The sequence below is a fragment of the Furipterus horrens genome, unplaced genomic scaffold (assembly GCF_987537825.1).
Source record: "Furipterus horrens unplaced genomic scaffold, mFurHor1.1.pri manual_scaffold_4, whole genome shotgun sequence".
In the NCBI taxonomy this organism is placed as follows: Eukaryota; Metazoa; Chordata; class Mammalia; order Chiroptera; family Furipteridae; genus Furipterus; species Furipterus horrens.
The window spans coordinates 172027017-172044865 of NW_028327174.1; the positions used below are offsets into that span (position 1 = coordinate 172027017).

Below are 17849 nucleotides of genomic sequence, written 5' to 3' on the forward strand. Positions count from 1 at the left end.
TCCCTCTCTCCCTCTCTCCCTCCCTCCTTCTTCTCGGCTCCGTCGCTCCCGCGGCGCTAGGCGCTCACTTCTCCTCCTCCGCCGCCACCGCCCCTCCCCCCGTGCCGCCGCCGCCGCGAGACCCCTGCGCGCCGCGCTTCTCCCGCCCTTCGGCCCCGCGCGCCCTCTGGCCCCGGCGGCCCCGGAGAAGGACGAGAGGGCGAGCGAGCGCGGCGCTCCCGGGCCGACCCGGCCCCCTCCCCTCACCATCGCCAGCCCTCCGCCGCCTTTCTCCGCTTCCACCTTTTCTCCTCCCCCCCCAAGTTGAGGCCCCCTCCGGGGGGGGAGGACCGGGACCGGGAGCGAATTCCCCTAACTCCCTCAACCCTTCCCCGCACCTGGCCCGAGTGTGAGGCGAAGGGCCCGGCCCGCGTCGTGTGTGAGGAGGACCCGGGCCGGCCCACGGGCCGTCTTGGGCCTTGTTCGGCCCGCTGGGTGTGTGAAGACAGGGCCCTGGTGCGGCCCGGCCTGAGGGCGAGCCGAGGGGAGGGGCCTGGTCCGGCTCCGCCGGTGCGTGAGGACTGGGGCCCCGGCCCGGCGCCGCCGCGATGGCCCAGCAGCAGATGACCAGTTCGCAGAAGGCCCTGATGCTGGAGCTGAAATCCCTGCAGGAGGAACCCGTGGAGGGCTTCCGGATCACCCTGGTGGATGAGTCCGACCTCTACAACTGGGAGGTTGCCATCTTCGGACCCCCCAACACCCTCTACGAAGGCGGCTACTTCAAGGTACCCCCAACCCCTCCCAGACCAGGCTTCCATCGCGGCGGCCTCCGCTGTCTGCCGCTTTCGGCTGTTTGCGGGGCTAAGAGTGAGAGTGACTGTGAGCGCGGGTGAGCGGAGGGGGCTCCTCACCTCGGCAGCCCCCTCCCCCAACTCGTGGAGGCAGGAAGGCCTTGCTCACCCACGGCCTTTTCTTTGTCCTGGGGGCGGGGGTGGGAGGCCAGACTGCACCGGGAAATAGGAAAGCCTCTCTAGCTAGGGTAGTGACGACCCGGGGGGGAGGAGGGCTGTCTTTGTTTTGTTTCCTCAACTGAGGGTGTAAGGGAAGAAAGGTGGTCTGTCTCTCCCCACTCGTCCTCCCATCAGAACCATCCTTGCGCCGGTTGGAACTGCCCCAGAGGGCAGAGTGACCTGCACTTATTGGATTGGACCTTTCTTTTTGGGGAGTGGGGGTGGGGGAGGGGTATTAGCCTGTCATTCCCGAGGTTGCCCAGTGACCTGACATTTTGAGGATTTGATGGGCTTCTGGGGAGTGGTGGTTCCAACTTTGCGTTCCGGTGGGCGGTAGTGAAGGATAGGAAGGATCCTAGAGGTGCTAAACAAGGCTCCCTGCGCTTTCTTCGCCTTTATCCACTTGAAGGAACTTTAATTTAGAAACCCTTTCTGTTCTCATTCTCTATTTACTTCTGTGGTGTTTGAGAATGCCCTTTGTCCTCACCCTGCCACCAACTTTACAGGCTTTTTGTTTGTTTGTTTTGTTTTTGTTCCTACATGTAGAAATAGCCACAGAGGGTGGAACTTCTTGTTATGTTAGGGAGATTGATAGTTTCCCACTTTAGTGAGACGAAATTGAAACCTTTTGCTCAGGTGGTTAACTCGAGCAAATGGGTGGTCTCACAGATGAAAAGTATCATCTGAGGTGAGATGGTTTCACTGAGTAGGACTGGCTCCGTAGACAGTGACCATACACATTGTTTTGATTGTTTTCCATGACTTTAGAACATTCTTGAATCTGGTGGTTTTTTTTTTTTTTTTAATTGTTATTTTTAATTTGCGTGGTAGATAACTTGGTAATACTGAGGTTATTTTTCAATTTTATTTTTAAACTTTTTGAAGGGACTAATCATAGATTGAAGGTTGAACTTCATTTAATTGTTAGAAGTGGCTTCTTAAAAACATTTATTTTGATTGATTTTAGAGGGAGACAGAGAGAAACATCGATTTGTTGTTCCACTTATTTATGCATTCATTGGTTGCTTCTTGTATGTACCCTGACCGGGGATGGAACCTGCAACCTTAGCATGTCAGGACACCCTCTAACCAAGTCAGTTTACCCGGCTAGGGCTGAAGGTTGAACGTTTGAAATGGTGGGTACCGAGACCAAGGGAAAGGAATGCTTAGGAATCCATTAACTTTTTTTTTTTATTTCCAAAATTAAGTAAAATAGAAAAGTGAGTCAGTCGTAGTTTGTTTTGAAGGGAGGTACTATCTTGGCAGAAGTTTCAAATTAGTATGTTAAGTCATGTATTATAGTTATGTGTATTTTTAGGACTACCCAATTTTGTTTTTTATCCTTCTAAAGGTGGAGGTATCAGATCCAGGCTTGAAATTGGGTCAGCTTTGTAGAGAATGTGAAGAATTGGTAGGGGAATGTTTAATATTCATATCTGTGATAGTCACTGACTAATAAAAACACATTTTCAGGATATTATTATGTAAGAGTAGTACCCTTATCAACCATATGCCTTGTCTTTTGTGGTCACCATAAACTATACTTTTTCAGATACAAATATTTAAAATCACTAAGAAAACGTACATTCTCCTGTTAAGTATAAATTTTCGCTTATAGATATTGGAAAAATTAGTTGCACAAAATGGAATTTATGTGATAACTTCTAGGAGAGCATTATTTAGCCAAATTTACTGGCCAAAATTCAGTGGAATGAAGTTTAATTTCCAAAAAACTATTGCTTCCCAAAAAGTATTATTAATAGTCAAGGTAAATGGATGCTAGTTAGAATAGTCTCACTCCATTGGAGTTTGTTAAAAAAAATTATATTTTCAAATTATAATATTTTTGCTTAAGTAACTGTGAAAGGAATGTGGAGAGCCCTCTCAGTTTGGAAGAGGTAGCATGTAAGAAGCATTTCCTGTATTGTACATTGATTTAAATTAAATGCTTTTTAATTTTAGTCCTATTTAACAAGAATGGTTTAATCTGCAATTTTGTTCTGTTAGATTTCTTTTAATGTTTTATTGTTTATGCTATTATAGTTGTCCCAATTTCCCCCCTTTGCCTCCCGCTCCACCCAGTCGGTCCCACAGATTTTTTTTTTTTAATTTTACTTACTTATTTTTAGAAAAGGGAGGGAGAAAGAGAGGGAGAGAATCATCAATCTGTGGTTGCCTCTCATGCGCCCCCAACAGGGGACCTGGCCTGCAACCCAGGCATGTACCCTGACTGGGAATGGAACTGATGACCCTTTGGTTCACAGGCAGGTGCTCAATCCACTGCACCACACCAGCCAGGGCAGATTTCTTTATTTTTGAGTGTTTTTACCTTTAATTTTGACATGTAAAAGTGCATGAAAATTCTTAAGCAGGTTTTTACGTTTTAGTCTTGTGTATGTTTTTCAATTTCATTTTCTTCCCTTTTTTTCTTTATTGTATAGCATTTTATCTGAAAATCCTTCATTGGAAACAAGCAAATGTATGGTCATGAGCAGTTAACACTAGTGATAAGTATTAAACCATTGATTTTTTACTGGGCAGAGGGGAGTAAAGGGAAAAAGAAATTGGGACTACTGTAACAGCATAATAAAATATACTTTAAAAAATTGTTTTTTATTTCACTGCTTTTGTCTTAAAACAAGGCTTTTAGTGTGTTCTACTACAGCTGCAGTTAAAAGCTGGACTGAACTTTTCTTACTACTGTTCTCCCTTAATCAAATTGTAGTCCTTCAATATTTAGTATAATTTTTCTTTTTAAAAAAGATTATTTATTTATTTATTTCTAGGGAGAGAAAAAGAGAGAGAGAGAAACACTGATGCCTCTCATATGTACTCCGACCAGGGACTGAATCCGCAACTCGGGCAACATGCCCTGACCAGGAATCAAACTGGCAACCTGGTTCGCAGGCTGGTGCTCAGTCCACTGAGCCACACCAGCCAGGGCTAGTATAATTTATTTTCAAATTAAACTCTTCTTTCTATTTTGCATAATAATTCCTGAAGGCAGTGGGACTGTCAGTCATTTTTTTTTTAATTAAAATTTTTTAAATTAATTGATTTGAGAGAGAGAGAGAGAGAGAAACATCCATTTGTTGTTCCACTTACTTAAGCATTCATTGGTTGATTCTTGTATGTGTCCTAACTGGGATTGAACCACAACCTTGGCATATCAAGAGGAACTGTACTTTAACTGAACTAGCTGGCCAGGACCCATCAGTCATTCTATAAATTTCTTCATAATGTCACTCCCTTTAACTTTTACCTGTCAGTAGGCTTCTAACTGAACTTTTTCACCATGAAATAGTTGGCTCAGTCTTTTTTAGCTATGGCATCTGTTGTGTTAGAGGCTTGTGAGACCTGTATTTCACAATTAAAAAAAAAAATCTTGCCTTTTATTTATTTTTAGAATAAATATCTAGAATCAATATGATTCTTAGCTTTAGAGGGGTATGGATATATGGAAGGCAAAGCTGGTATCTTGTGTCTGTTTCACGGTTTACTATGAAATCTTTTGTGGCATTGCTATTCTTCTGTCCAGTTTCTTGATCTCATTGACTTACCAAGTGAATTTCTTTGCTGCTTTGAGTTTTTCCTCTAAGGTCAATCATTACAAAACACAAAGTAGGAGAAGATGGCTTAGAACACAGAACACCAAAATTGGAATTTTATTATGTTACTGGAAAAATAGTTGATCAAGTTAGTTAATGATGACTTTTTATGAGTTCACCACATTCCTTTAAAAAATACTATCCAAAAATTTCTGGTAGTGATCTTAGTGTGGCTCTCAACTTCCTTGGAGCTCCTGCGTTAATGATCTAAAAGAATGATAGCAGTGCGTAGAGATCTAAAAGTGAGAGTGCCTCTTTCATAATGTGCATAACATAAAAGTTTAAATGGTCCATATAGAATACTCTATTTTATGACTGTAATTCTTAATATGTAGTTGAAACAATTATTTTTAAGAACATGATTCTTAGTCTTTTTGGTATTTGGATACTTTCGAGAGATTCATGAATCTTTGGAAAAAACAAACTCGTTTCTATACATTTTCAGAGGGTTAACTGACAAGCTAAGGATCCCTTTTTTAGGGGATTTTATAGGCAACTAAAAAAAAATCTTTAAAATTATAAAACTAATACTATTTTTTTTTAAAGAGCCAATTGTATGATGAGTCAGTTAAAAATTTCTTATTTTAGAATATTTTCTTATTCACTTTGAGAATACCTCTTAGGGCTTTTAGCTGTAACCTTTTGTGGAAGTTGAAGTTGTCTCGAGTGAACTAAAGTGAACTAAGGCCACACTGTAAATTAAAACACAGTTAATGTCCAATGGTTTTGGGCTCTAAATGTAATTTTAGTGCTCCTGTCTCCCCCTGCCATGGCAAATTATAGAGTATGCTTTCACCGTATTGATTCCAAGATGCATATTTATCTGGTTTTTAACTTTTCTGAAGTTGGGATGTATCTTAGAGATCATGAAGTCTTAACAATTGCCGTCAGTACAGTGGCACTTGTGACCTGGCTATGAGAGAACCTTGCATTAAAATCTTAAAAAAAAAAATTCTCACCCATGGATATGTTTATTGAGTTTAGAGAGAGGGGAAGGGAGGGAGGAGAGAGAGAGAGAGAAGAGACAAGAAGAAGAACATGGATCTATTGCCTCCTGTGTGTGCCCTGACCTGGGATGGAACCTACAACTTTGTGGCCCACGGGAAGACGCTCCAATGAACTGAGCCAGCTGGCTAGGGCGCATTGAAATCTTCAGATAATTTTTTGAAACTAGCATCTGTGTCTTAAATTTGATATAAGATTTTTTTTTTTAATAACAAAGTTTATTTAGAAAATCACAGAGGTAGAAAAAGTAAGTCATAAAGGGGCTCAAGAAACAAGTTATAGATGCAAAAGAAGGGGTCCTTGGAGCTTAGAAGAAAGGTAAAGGTAGCATGCCTTGAGGAAAGAGGAAGGGGACAAGGAGGGGAAAGGGAAAGGCACAGGTTTGCTCTTGAGAGGGAGAACTCCAATATGGATTATTCTTGAGCAAAAGATTTGGGCCTTAATATTTTCTTGGCAGCATGTTGATTCCTTTTTCAGAGAGTGTATTGGTTAAAGTTTTATTGAGCACTCATCAAATAGGTGAAATACTGTAGGAAGAATTACTACATTATAGATAGTAAAGGAAAGTATAAGGATATTGATAAACTTAGAGATTTTATAAATGATCTTAAAAATCTATGTGTAGACTTTAAGCTACAAATCTGAGGTGTAGGTATTATTGATACAATTGTAAATTGTTATTAAAATCAGAGCTTTTAAGTTTTAAGACCTGTTACAGTATTTTTCAACATTAACACAATATTGTGATAAAGTGTTCTGTTGGAGACAGATGAAATAAAGGAGGTCATCTAAGAAACTAGTCTACCTCTGCTAATTTTGTTATGGGAAAATAACAAGAAGAGTTGTAAATTCAGAGATTAAGACTACAGAACTCTCGTCTTGCTGAAAGATATTTAAAGGGTTTAATTATTTTATGTTCCCGAACTTCTTTTGAACTGTTTTACATACAGTTACTTCATAGATGTCCAAGTAAGATCTAACCTCTTTGTATTCTGTCAACTTTATTTCAACTTTATTCAGTAACAAATTGTTATTCATAGTTTATGCTAAATGTACCTTTAAGTAAGTTGATTCTAAAGCAAATAGAATGGTAGAGATAATTTTAGTTCAGATTGCCAAGGTTTGATATTAGGTACATATTCTTCTATATGAGAATTAGAACATTCAGATTTTGGAGTATGTTTTTTAGAAAGTGAATAGTGCACTTTATTTGCTTTTGAATAGTCCACTTTAAACACCTTTACTTAATTTTTTAAAAAGTTTATTAGAGTTTATTCATTTATTTTCAGAGAGAGGGGAAGAAAGGAAGAGAAGAGAGAGAAATGTCAATGTGTGGTTGCCTCTCATGTGCCCCCAACTAGGGACCTGGCCCGCAGCCCAGGCATGTGCTCTGATTGAGAATCGAACCAGCTACCCTCTGGTTTGCAGACTGGCACTCAATCCACCAAGCCATACCAGCCAGGACTATTTATTTATTTTTAGAGAGCAAGGAAGGGAGGGAGAAAAAGAGGGAGAGAAATATCGACATCAGAGAGAATCCTGTACACACCCCAACCGGGGACTGAACCCACAACCAAGGCATATGTGCCCTTACCAGGAATTGAAAAGGTGATTGCTTTGTAGGACAATACCCAACCAACTGAGCCACACTGGTCAGAGCTCATTTGTTTTAATAACAAATATAAAAATATATTTTTTATAACAAATAATAAATTGAATTACTACTGTGAACCTATTGGCAAGGTAAATAGAATGAGCACTTAAAACTTGCTAAAACTTTGATTGCTATATCTAATTGCAGATACACACTGCTATCCTTAGTACAGTAATGTAGGTATTAGCACCTAACATTTATTGCTTACAATGTGCCACATACTTTAAACAGAATATCCTGCGAAGTATAGTTACTGTTACTCTCATTTTATATACATAAATTCTCACTTAACATCTTCGATAGGTTCTATGACTTTCAGCAAAATGACTTAATGAAACCAATTTTACCGTAGGCTAATTGATAAAAACAAGAGTTAAGTTTCTATGGCATCTCATCAATGTTATAACAAAACAATGTTGAATAAAATTAACTTACTTGAGGACCTACATTTTGGTCAGTGAACCACATGTACAATGGAAGTCCCATAAGATCGTAATGGACCTGAAAATTCCTATTGTCTAGTGACATCATAGTACGGTGCATAATTTACATGTTCGTGATGCTACTGGTGTAAACTGGGACTGCCAGTTGTATGAAGTTACAGTACATAGAATTATGTACAGTACATACTACTTGATAATAAACAACTGTTCCTGGTTTATGTATTATTACACTATTTCATGTTATTTTAGAGTGTACTCTTTCTATTTATTAAAAAAAGTTTGCTATAAAGCACTATGCAGTGTTATTCCTATAGCAGCCTCAAAATCTTAGGCTTACCACATCTCTTGATTGCATCATTTTACTTGTGTTTGATTTAATCTTGTGCTGTTTTGTTCATCATGGCCCTTAAGCATACAAAATCACTACTAATGTTACCCTTAAGAAGCCATGCCGAGTCATTGACCTGGAAATGAAATTAGAGTGATTAAGAACTAGGAAGGTAGAAAATCAGTGATGGTTGTTATTGTTCACCAGTCAGGCACGCATGCCACATTTCACCATAGCTACTATCTTAAAGAACAAGAACAAAGTGACAGAAGTTTTTATAGGATCTGCTTCATACAAGGCAATGAGACCAATAAAAATTTGAGACTGGCCCTATATCAGACATGGAGAAAATTCTAATGACCTGGATTGAAGACCAGACACAGAAGACATTCCTCTCAGCACCTATGATGATCGTGACTGAAGCAAAAAGTTTATTTGCAATGTTGAAAGAAAAGGCTGGATCCAATTACAATGTTGAATTTACTGCTAGTCCTTGGTGGTTTAAATGATTCAAGTATTCTTATTCATTACATAATGAAAAGTGAGTGTTGAGTCAGAGTACTGATGTGAAGGTGGCTGAAGAGGTATTGCAAACTCTAGATGTATTGAATGTGGAGGAAAATTACTTAACCAGAGCAAATATTCAATATGGATGAAATCTCCCTATTCTGAAAACAGATGCCTGGAAGGACTTTCATCCTCTAAGGAGGCTAAGTCAATGTCAGGTCTCAAGGTTTTTAAGGACACAACAGTCTTGCTTGGGGACAATGTTACAGGCTACAAATTGTGATATGGCACAGGGAGAACCCCAGGACCTTCAAGCATATCAGTAAGCACACACTGCCAATGTACTACAGAAACAGTAAGAAGTCATTGATGACCAAGCTCTGCCAAGATGACCTCCTGGATTGCTGTGCCAGTGAAATGGAAAAGCACTGTTTGGAGAATAATATGAGGTCTTTCCAGAAAGTATCCAGCCATGTAATATGAAAAATAGAGACATTTATTGAAGAAGATACAAGATATGAGAAACATTGTACATAGGACAGTGATGCCTCAGTCCCCTTCAAAGTAGGCACTTTGGGGCTTCACACAGTTCTCCCAATCGCCATTAGCTGCCTCACCACATTTTCCTGAATCTTATCCACGGTCTGAAATCTCTTTCAAAGGTGATTTTAGTTTTGGGAAAAGCCAGAAGTCACAGGATGCCAAATCTGGGCTATAGGAGGGCTGAGTCACCTGGGTGATTTGATGTTTTGCCAAAAAACCGCACGAGACATGATGCATGAGTGGACATGTTATCAGGATGAAGCTGCCAATTACCAGTTATCCACAGCTGCAGCTGCAGCCTTCTGAATCATCTGAATAGTTTCTGTGGAGGAATGTTCAAGTTCAATGCAAAATTTGATGCATATTTGTTGCTTTGCTCATGCAGTCATTTTGAATGCAATGGCCACACAGTACACATGCTCACTCAAATGTTGCCCCACTAATTAGTACAGTGAAGTTGTCATTGGTCACATTGTGCATTCCAGTCCACTTCCCTTGACTGCCAGGTTACATCATGCCACACAAACAGTTCTAATGGTTGGACATTTTCTGGATAGCCCTTGTATAACTTTTAAGATGTTGTTACTTGTTGATAATGTTCCTGAACATCCTCTTTATTGGTGATCTTCATCCCAATATCAACATGGTGTTTCTCCTTCCAAACACTACTTCCTTGATCCAACCAATGGATCAATGAACTATAGCAGCTTTCTTTTTTAATTTTTATTTTTTTCCATTTTTTATTGTCCTATTAACAATTGTACCATCTTTCCCTCATTGCTCTCCCCTGCTCTGCTCACCTCCCCCCTCACAGTCAGTCCCCACCCTGTTGTCCATGTCCATGGGTTATTTACATTAGTTCCTTGACTATACCCTTTATAGCAGCTTTTAAGGCCTAGTACCCAAGGAGGATCTTTGCCCAGGCTATTGCTGTAGTTGAGGAAACACCTGCAATTATGGAAGGATACAGCAACTATGACTGCATCAGGAACCTTGCTTGGGCTTGGGGTGATGTCACTGAGGAGTGTATGAATGGCATCTAGAAGAAGATACTCAAGAGGTTCATCTATGACTTAAAAGGATTTGCTAAGTATGAGGAGGTTGCAAAAATCAACAAGGCTGTGGTTGAGATGACAAACAACTTTAACCTGGGTGTGGATGAGGATGACATTGAGGAGCTCCTAGAGGTGGTTCCTGAGGAATTGACTAATGAGTTGTTCGGACTGGAACAGGAACACATAGCTAAAGAAGAGGCAAGAGAAAGGGATACTGCAGGAGAAGCAAAAGAAGAAAGAACCCCAAGAAAATTCACAGTAAAGAGTTCAAACAAAAGCTTTTATAGACCTCAATAAGCTCCTTAAAAAGTTTAAAACATGGACCTCAACACTGGAAGGTTTTCATTAATAGAGAGGAATGTTCATGAGCCAATATACACTTATTAGCAAGTCTATGATTTAAAAAAATCAAGCAAACTACCATGGACATATATCTGAAAAGAGTGACACCTCAAGAAGAACCTGAGTCAGGTCCTTCAGGGGGCTTTGTATAAGAAGGCATTGTTGCCCTTGCTGGTGTAGCTCAGTGGATTGAGCATTAGCCTATGAATGGAAGGGTCACTGGTTTGATTCCTGATCAGGGCACATGCCTGAGTTGCAGGCCAGGTCCCCATTTGGGGGTGTAGGAGAGACAACTGACCGATGTTTCTCCCTCTCTTTCTCCCTCCCTTCACCTCGCTCTAAAAAGAAATCTTAAAAAAAGAAAATAGAAGGCATTGTTATAGGAGGTGACAGCTCCGTGTGTATTATTGCCCTTGAAGACTTTCCAGTGGGACAGTTTGTGGAGGTGGAAGGTAGTGATATTGATATTCCTGTCCCTGTGTAGGCCTATGTTAATGTGTGTGCTTGTGTCTTAGCATTTTAAAAAAATTTTATTTTTTTAATCTTTAGCCGAGGACATTTGTTTTCATTGCTTTTAGAGAGGAAAGGAGAGAAACATTGATTAGTTGTCTCCCATATATGCCCAATCAGGGATCAAACCCACAACCTAGGTATGTGTCTAGACCAGCAATTGAATCTGCAACCTTTTGGTTATGGGGTGACGCTCCATCCAGCTGAGCCTATAGAATAAGGATGTAAAGAAAGGAAATAATTTTATATAGCTGTTCAGTGTGTTTGTGTTTAAAGCTACCTGTTAGTCCAAAAGAGGAAAAACATTTTAAAAAACTGAGTTCATGAAGTAAAGTTACAGTGAACTAAGATTAATTTATTGAAGAAAACAAATTTATAAAGTAAGTTTAGTGTAGCCTAAGTGGACAGTGTTTATAGTCTACAGTAGTGTAATGTCGTCAGCCTTCCCATAAACTCACCACTCCCACACTGATGCACCCAGAGCAACTACCAGTCCTGCAAATAGCCTTGTACAGGGTACTGTACAGTCTAGGTTTCTGGAAGGGCACACTGATGTTCGCACAATTGAATGACTGCTGTCTTGTTGGAAATAACCATGGCCCCATTGATAAGATATTAAGAACTGGCAAAGTTACAAAAACATGTTCAGTATATGGTAATCCTTTATAAAAACAGAATGACGTAAAGATTAGAAAACAGATTTTTAAGTTTACTTATAACCATACCTGTTATACTATGTAATAAAACAAAAGCAAAAGTTTGTTATTCAAAAGAATATCCTTCATGGGATTTGAAGATATTACTCAGATTATTTACCTTTTTCACCAAGTTGAATCTGAGAATCACTTTTGGATGTTAAAACAAAATGCACCAGTAATAGGGACATTAAGAAGTTGTCTAATGGGCTCCAAAGACAATTTTCTAAAAAAAGAATCCTAAATTTTTGTAAGCAGTGGCAGTGTAGCCACGGTTGGAGTGGGTATATAGCCACCCTTCCTAGGTGTTTTGAAGGGGGCAAAGCTCGTTTGCGTTCTGAGAGTAGGTTTTTGAAAAAACAACCACCATCATTTAAGAAGGCCCATCTTGGTCTTACCATTTAACTGCTATATCCCCCATTGGTAAAACTGGGAAATAGTGATATATTTAAGCCATTAAGGACTAACCCCTGTGGAAAAAACATCAGCTCTAATGTTTAAAAAAAAAAAGTACAGCCCTGGTTGGGCAGCTCAGTTTGGAGCATCTTCTGGATATGTCAAGGTTGCCGATTTGATCTCCAGTCAGGATACATACAAGAAGCAACCAATGAGTACATAAATTAGGGAAACAACAAACCGATATCTGTCTGTCTCTTCGTCTCCCTCTCCCTTTCCCTTTCTCTCTTTCCCTCTCCCCACCCTACTTCCTCTCTCTCTCTCAAAAATCAGTTTTAAAAAGGTATGAGGGGTGGGCTGGGCAGAGGAGAGCAAAGGGAGAAAATTGGGACAACTGTAATAGAACAACAATAAAATATTTAATTAAAAATATAATAACTCTGTCCTCATGGTTCCTACCCTGAATTTTATGGAATTTGTTAATCATATTTTAAAATTTACTGTAAATAAGAATGGTAGAAAATTTGCCAAATAAGGGAAGAAAATTATACTGAAGAATATGGAAATTCTGTAGAACTTAAGATTTAAGGAAGGCCCTGGCTAGGTAACTCGGTTAGAGTGTTGTCCCTATATGCCAAGGTTGAGGGTTTGATCTCCAGTCAGGGGCACACACGTGAATCAACCAATGAATGCATAAATAAGTGGAACAAATTGATTCTCTCTCTCTTTCTCTCTCTCTCTCCCCTCTTTCTCCCTCTCTCCCTTTCTTTCCCCCTCTTTCTTCCTCTCTTTTCCTCCTCTTCCTTTCTCATTCAATCAAACAAAAACAAAAACAAAAAAGCAACATTCAAGTAGTCTTGTGGTAAAAGGGCTTTAAAATGGGGAGAGCACTTCCTGAGTTTCAAATTTAGTTTCTGCCTTTATTGATCTGTTTTGGAGAGAGAGAAACATTGATTTGTTGTTCCACCCATCTATGCATTCCTTGGTTGATCATTTTAATAAATATTTTATTTATTTTTAGAGAGGAGAAGGGAGGGAGAAAGAGAGGGAGAGAAACATCCATATGTGGTTGCCTCTTGACATCCCCAAATGGGGACCTGGCCAGCAACCCAGGCATGTGCCCTGACTGGGAATGGAACTGGCAACTCTTTGGTTTGCAGGCTGGCGCTCAATCCACTGAGCCACAGCAGCCAGGGCCCTTGGTTGATTCATGTATGTACTCTGACTCAGGATGGAACCTGCAACCTTGGCTTATTGGGATGACAATCCAACCAACTAAGCTACCCGGCCAGGGCCATCTTTCTTATATAATTTTTTTCTTGTTATTTTTTTTATTGGTAAGTTGTGGAGTGAGTTATGTACAGAGAAGTTTCTTAAATAAAAAAAATGGTAGTAAGTGGTAAAACTGTAAAAGTTACTCAAACATGTAAATATAATAAAGTCAATTATTTAGAGTTAAAATTTTTTCTCTTGTGATGAAACCTAGTTTTGTGTGATTGTAAAATCTTAAGATTATGAGTTCTTTAAGAAATCATCTTATCTTTGAATTTCCTCACCATGTGGCATAAGACCTAAAGGAATAATAATTTTTTCTTTTTTGCAGGGGTGGTTATATCCTTCTAGAATGGCAGCCCCCTTCCCTCCAAATTCTCCGTACAGTTTCACAGTATTATTGATATCTGAATTTTCTCCATAGGTGTTAGGTGATTCAACCCCTAGTCTAGAACATAGGGGTGGACTAGAAGCTAAATGTTTCGAATGCTCAGTTCCTTCTAGGTTTCTTTGTTGTTGTTGTTGGGGGTGGGGAAAAACTATATTTTACTGGGTTTACTATCAGTGACATTTTATCTGTAAATGCTAGGTTGCCCCAGTTAGATCTAATGTTCTTGATAGGTGAAGGTTTAGGTAAAAATTAAGATTGAAATCTTGGAACTTCTAACCAAGATGGAGGCATAGGTAGACACACTGCATCTCCTTCTACAGCTAAGGAATATAACCATCTCAATACTAGAGACAATCAGAAATTCCAGAAAATCAAGTTATATGGAAGTCCAACAGACAAAGATATAAAGAAGAAATACTAATCCAGACACATAAGAGGGGTGGAGCCAGGTGGAGAGAACAGGTGTAGCGGCAGTGGAAGGCTGGCAGAAAGCACAGTAACATTTCCGGCCAAGATGGAGGCCTAGACCGACATGCTCTGTCTCCCTCCACAACTAAGAAGGAATGCATCTACCGCAAAACCAGAAATAACCAGAAGTTCCAGAAAATAAAGCTACATGGAAGTCCAGCGTATGATGTTATAAACAAGTGGTGCTTCTCTGGACTGGTAGGAGGGGTGAAGCTGGGCAGAGACGTCAAGCTGTGCTGGTGGCGGGATGGTGGTAAGCACAGACACCTGTATTTAAAAGTGAGAAACACCTGGGGAGCACCCTGGGCTGCAGACCAGACCCGTCAGCTCGTAATTCCAACGCCAGGGAAGGCAGACCTCCATTGCCTCGGACTGTGAAGGCCAGATGGGGTGGGGACAGAGGAAGAAGCTCCTGGTCTCTCAGTGGAGAGTGAATAGCAAGAATCCATCTTGGGCCCCTGCCCCCTCACAAAAAGCCACAGCCTGGTGAGAAGGGTTGCCTAGTAGTGAGGAGTGCATGGGGCTCCGCCCCCTGTAGCGTAGGCAGTGTGACAGCCCAGCCCAGGAATCAAAGGTAAACACAAAACTGTCAGGATGGCAGGGATCATGGTAGAAATCCCAATCATGCAGCTGACCAGACAGCAAATATATGGTCTAACAGACCAGAGAGATAGGAAATCTTTCTGAGGCAGAGTTCAGAGCTTTGGTTATAAGAAAGCTTACAGACCTAATAGCAGATCTTAAACAAGACGGGGAAGGAATGAAGGCTAGCCCTGCTGAAATGAACGGAAACACATACAAAACAAGTGGTGAGGGAAGAAAAACCAGGGATCAAATCAACAAATCGGAACATAGGGAAGGGACAAACATCAACCAGTGCAGAAAGAGGAACTGAAAAGTGAGGAAAATGAGAAGAGGATCAGAAACCTATGGGACAGCTATAAGCGGTCCACCATCCGAATCATAGGGTTGCCAGAAGGTGAAGAAGAACTAGAAATTGAAAAATTATGTGAAAAAATAATGAAGCAAAACTTCCCTAACTTAGGGAAAGAAATAAAATTACAGGTCCAGGAAGCACAGGGAGTTCCAAAAAAACTGGACCCAGGGAGAACCATACCAAGACACATTATAATCAAAATGTTAAAAATTAAGGCTAAAGAGAGAATCTTAAAAGCAGCAAGAGAGAAGAGAATTACATACAAAGGGGTCCAATAAGCCTATTAGCTAATTTCTCAAAAGAAACTGCAGGCAAGAAGGGACTGGCAAGAAATATTCAGTGGTGAAAAGCAAAAACCTACAACCACAATTACTCTATCCAGCAAAGCTGTCATTCAGAATAGAAGGGCAGAGAAAGTGCTTCCAGGACAAGTAAAACTGAAGGAGTTCATCAGATCCAAACCACTGTTATATGAAGTGTTAAAGGGACTTGTTTAGGAGAAAGAGGATCAAAACTGTGAACATTAAAATGAAAACTGTGTCACAACCAACAACAGAAGTTACGGAGTCAAAACAAATGCAAACTAAGTAGGCAATGAGAGTGGAAAAAGAAATAAAGGTATGGGGAACATATTGGAGGGAGGTCAGCTGGCAGTGGGGAGTGGGGAAAGGGAGGGAGATAGTACAGGAATTGAGAAGCGTAGTAGGAGGGAGTGGAGTAGACAGGAAGCTGTTGAAAAGAACTATATGCACAACCAATGGGCATGGACTAAGGGGGGTGGGCAACTGGAGGGAGAGTGGTTACTGTGTAGAGGGGAACAAAGGGAAAAGAAATCGGGACAACTGTAACAGCATAATCAATAAAGCATATTTTTAAAAAAGCGCAATAACAAATTTTAAAAAGTAGGGAGGGACACTTGGGGAGTGCTCCCAGCACCAGACCAGACCATGCAGCTCATGGTAACAGCGCCAGGGAAAATAAAGCCACATTGCTTCTGGCTGTGAAAACCAGTGGGGGTTGGGGCATAGGAAGAAACTTCTGGTCTCTCAGAGTCTGTCTGTTTAGAGGCTCCCACGGTCCTAGAACATCTGCAGGCTCACACTCTGGGAACCATGGCCAGAGCAACAGCTAGAGATGCGCCAGTCCTGTATAGGAAGTGGGAGAAGTGCCTGGAAAAGATTCTGTTGATAGTTGTGAATTTGTTGTCATTTTAATGTTCATAATTTTTATCTTTTTCTTAAGTCCCTTTAGCATTTCATATAATAATGGCTTGGTGATGAACTTCTTTTGATTTACCTTGTCTGGGAAGCACTTTATCTGTCTTTCCATTCTAAATGATAGCTTTGCTGTATAGAGTAATCTTGGTGGTAGGTCCTTGCTTTTCATCATTTTGAGTACTTCTTGCCAGTCCCTTCTTGCTTGCTAAGTTTCTTTTGAGAAATCAGCTGTTGTTCTTATAGGCACCCCTCTGTAAGTAACTCTGTACTTTTCTCTTGCTACTTTTAAGATTCTTTCTTTCTCTTTAATAATTTGGCATTTTAATTATGTTGTGTCTTTGTGTGGTTCTCTTTAAGTCTAGCTTGTTTGGGACTCTGTGCTTCCTGGACTTGTATGTCTACTTCCTTCATCAAATTTGGGAAGTTTTCCAATTTTTTCACGTAAGTTTTCAATTTATTGCTCTTTCTCTTCTCCTGGCACCCGTATGATTCAGATGTAGGTACACTTGAAGTTGTCTCAGAGGTTCCTAAGCCTTTCCTCATTTTTATCAATTCTTGTTTCCTTATTCTGTACTGGTTGACTGTTTATTTCTTCCTTATGTTCCAAATACTTGATTTGTACCTTGGCTTCCATCCCTTCACCATTGGTTTCATGTGGCTTTTTCTTTCACTTAGTTTAGCCTTCATTTCTTCCCTTCTGCGTTTGCCATACTCATCATGTCTGTCAAGTCTGTGAGCATCTTTATCACTAGTGTTTTGAACTCTCAGTGTGTTAGGTTGGCTTTCTCCCTGTCACTTAGTTCTCCCACTGGAACCTTCATCTGTTCCCTCTTTGGGGCCATACTCCTCTTTCTCTTCAACTTGACAGGCTTTGTGTTTGCCTCTGTGTCTTAGGTAGAGCTGTTATACCTGTGACATTGTAAGGGGTGGAGCCTCAGGTATATGTCAGTACGGGTGACCTGTTTCACCACGTTGTGCTGTATATGGGGGAGGGTCTGAGAGGGAACATTGCCGCTTACTCAGCACTCGCCCCTTTTCCAGACACTTCCCTGACTTCTCATATGGGACTGGTATACCCCCAGCTGTTGCTCTGGCCTTGGTTCCCTGAGTGGGACGTTCTAGGTCTGTGGGCGCCTCTAAATAAACAGATTCTGCTGAGAGACCGGGAGTTTCTTTCTGCACCCCAACCCCCACTGGTTTGCACAGTCTGAAGCAATGAGGCTTTATTTTCTTGGCGCTGGAACTGTGAGTTGCGTGGTTTGGTCTGGTGCTGGGACTGCTCCCCAGGTGGCCCTATGTTTTTTAATGTGTGACTGCTCTTTCCACCAGCCTGCCCCTGCCGCCGCCACGGCCACTGCCACTGCCACCATACCCCATCCTTTCTACCCCAGCTCTGTCCCTCTTATCTGTCTGGATGAGTATTTCTTCTTTATATCTTTGTTTGTTGGATTTCCATGCAGCTTGATTTTCTGGACCTTCCGATTGTCTC

The 17849-nt window shown here is 40.8% G+C and overlaps 1 protein-coding gene across 1 annotated transcript in view; it reads left to right on the forward strand.

The window, feature by feature from the left end:
• UBE2R2 (ubiquitin conjugating enzyme E2 R2) overlaps positions 1–17849 on the forward strand; it is a 77321-nt gene continuing 59472 nt past the window's right edge. The window contains exon 1 of the mRNA XM_090274292.1: positions 1–764. Within this exon, the coding sequence (XP_090130418.1) occupies positions 588–764 (177 nt within the window). The 5' untranslated portion in view covers positions 1–587. The remainder of the gene's footprint in view (positions 765–17849) is intronic.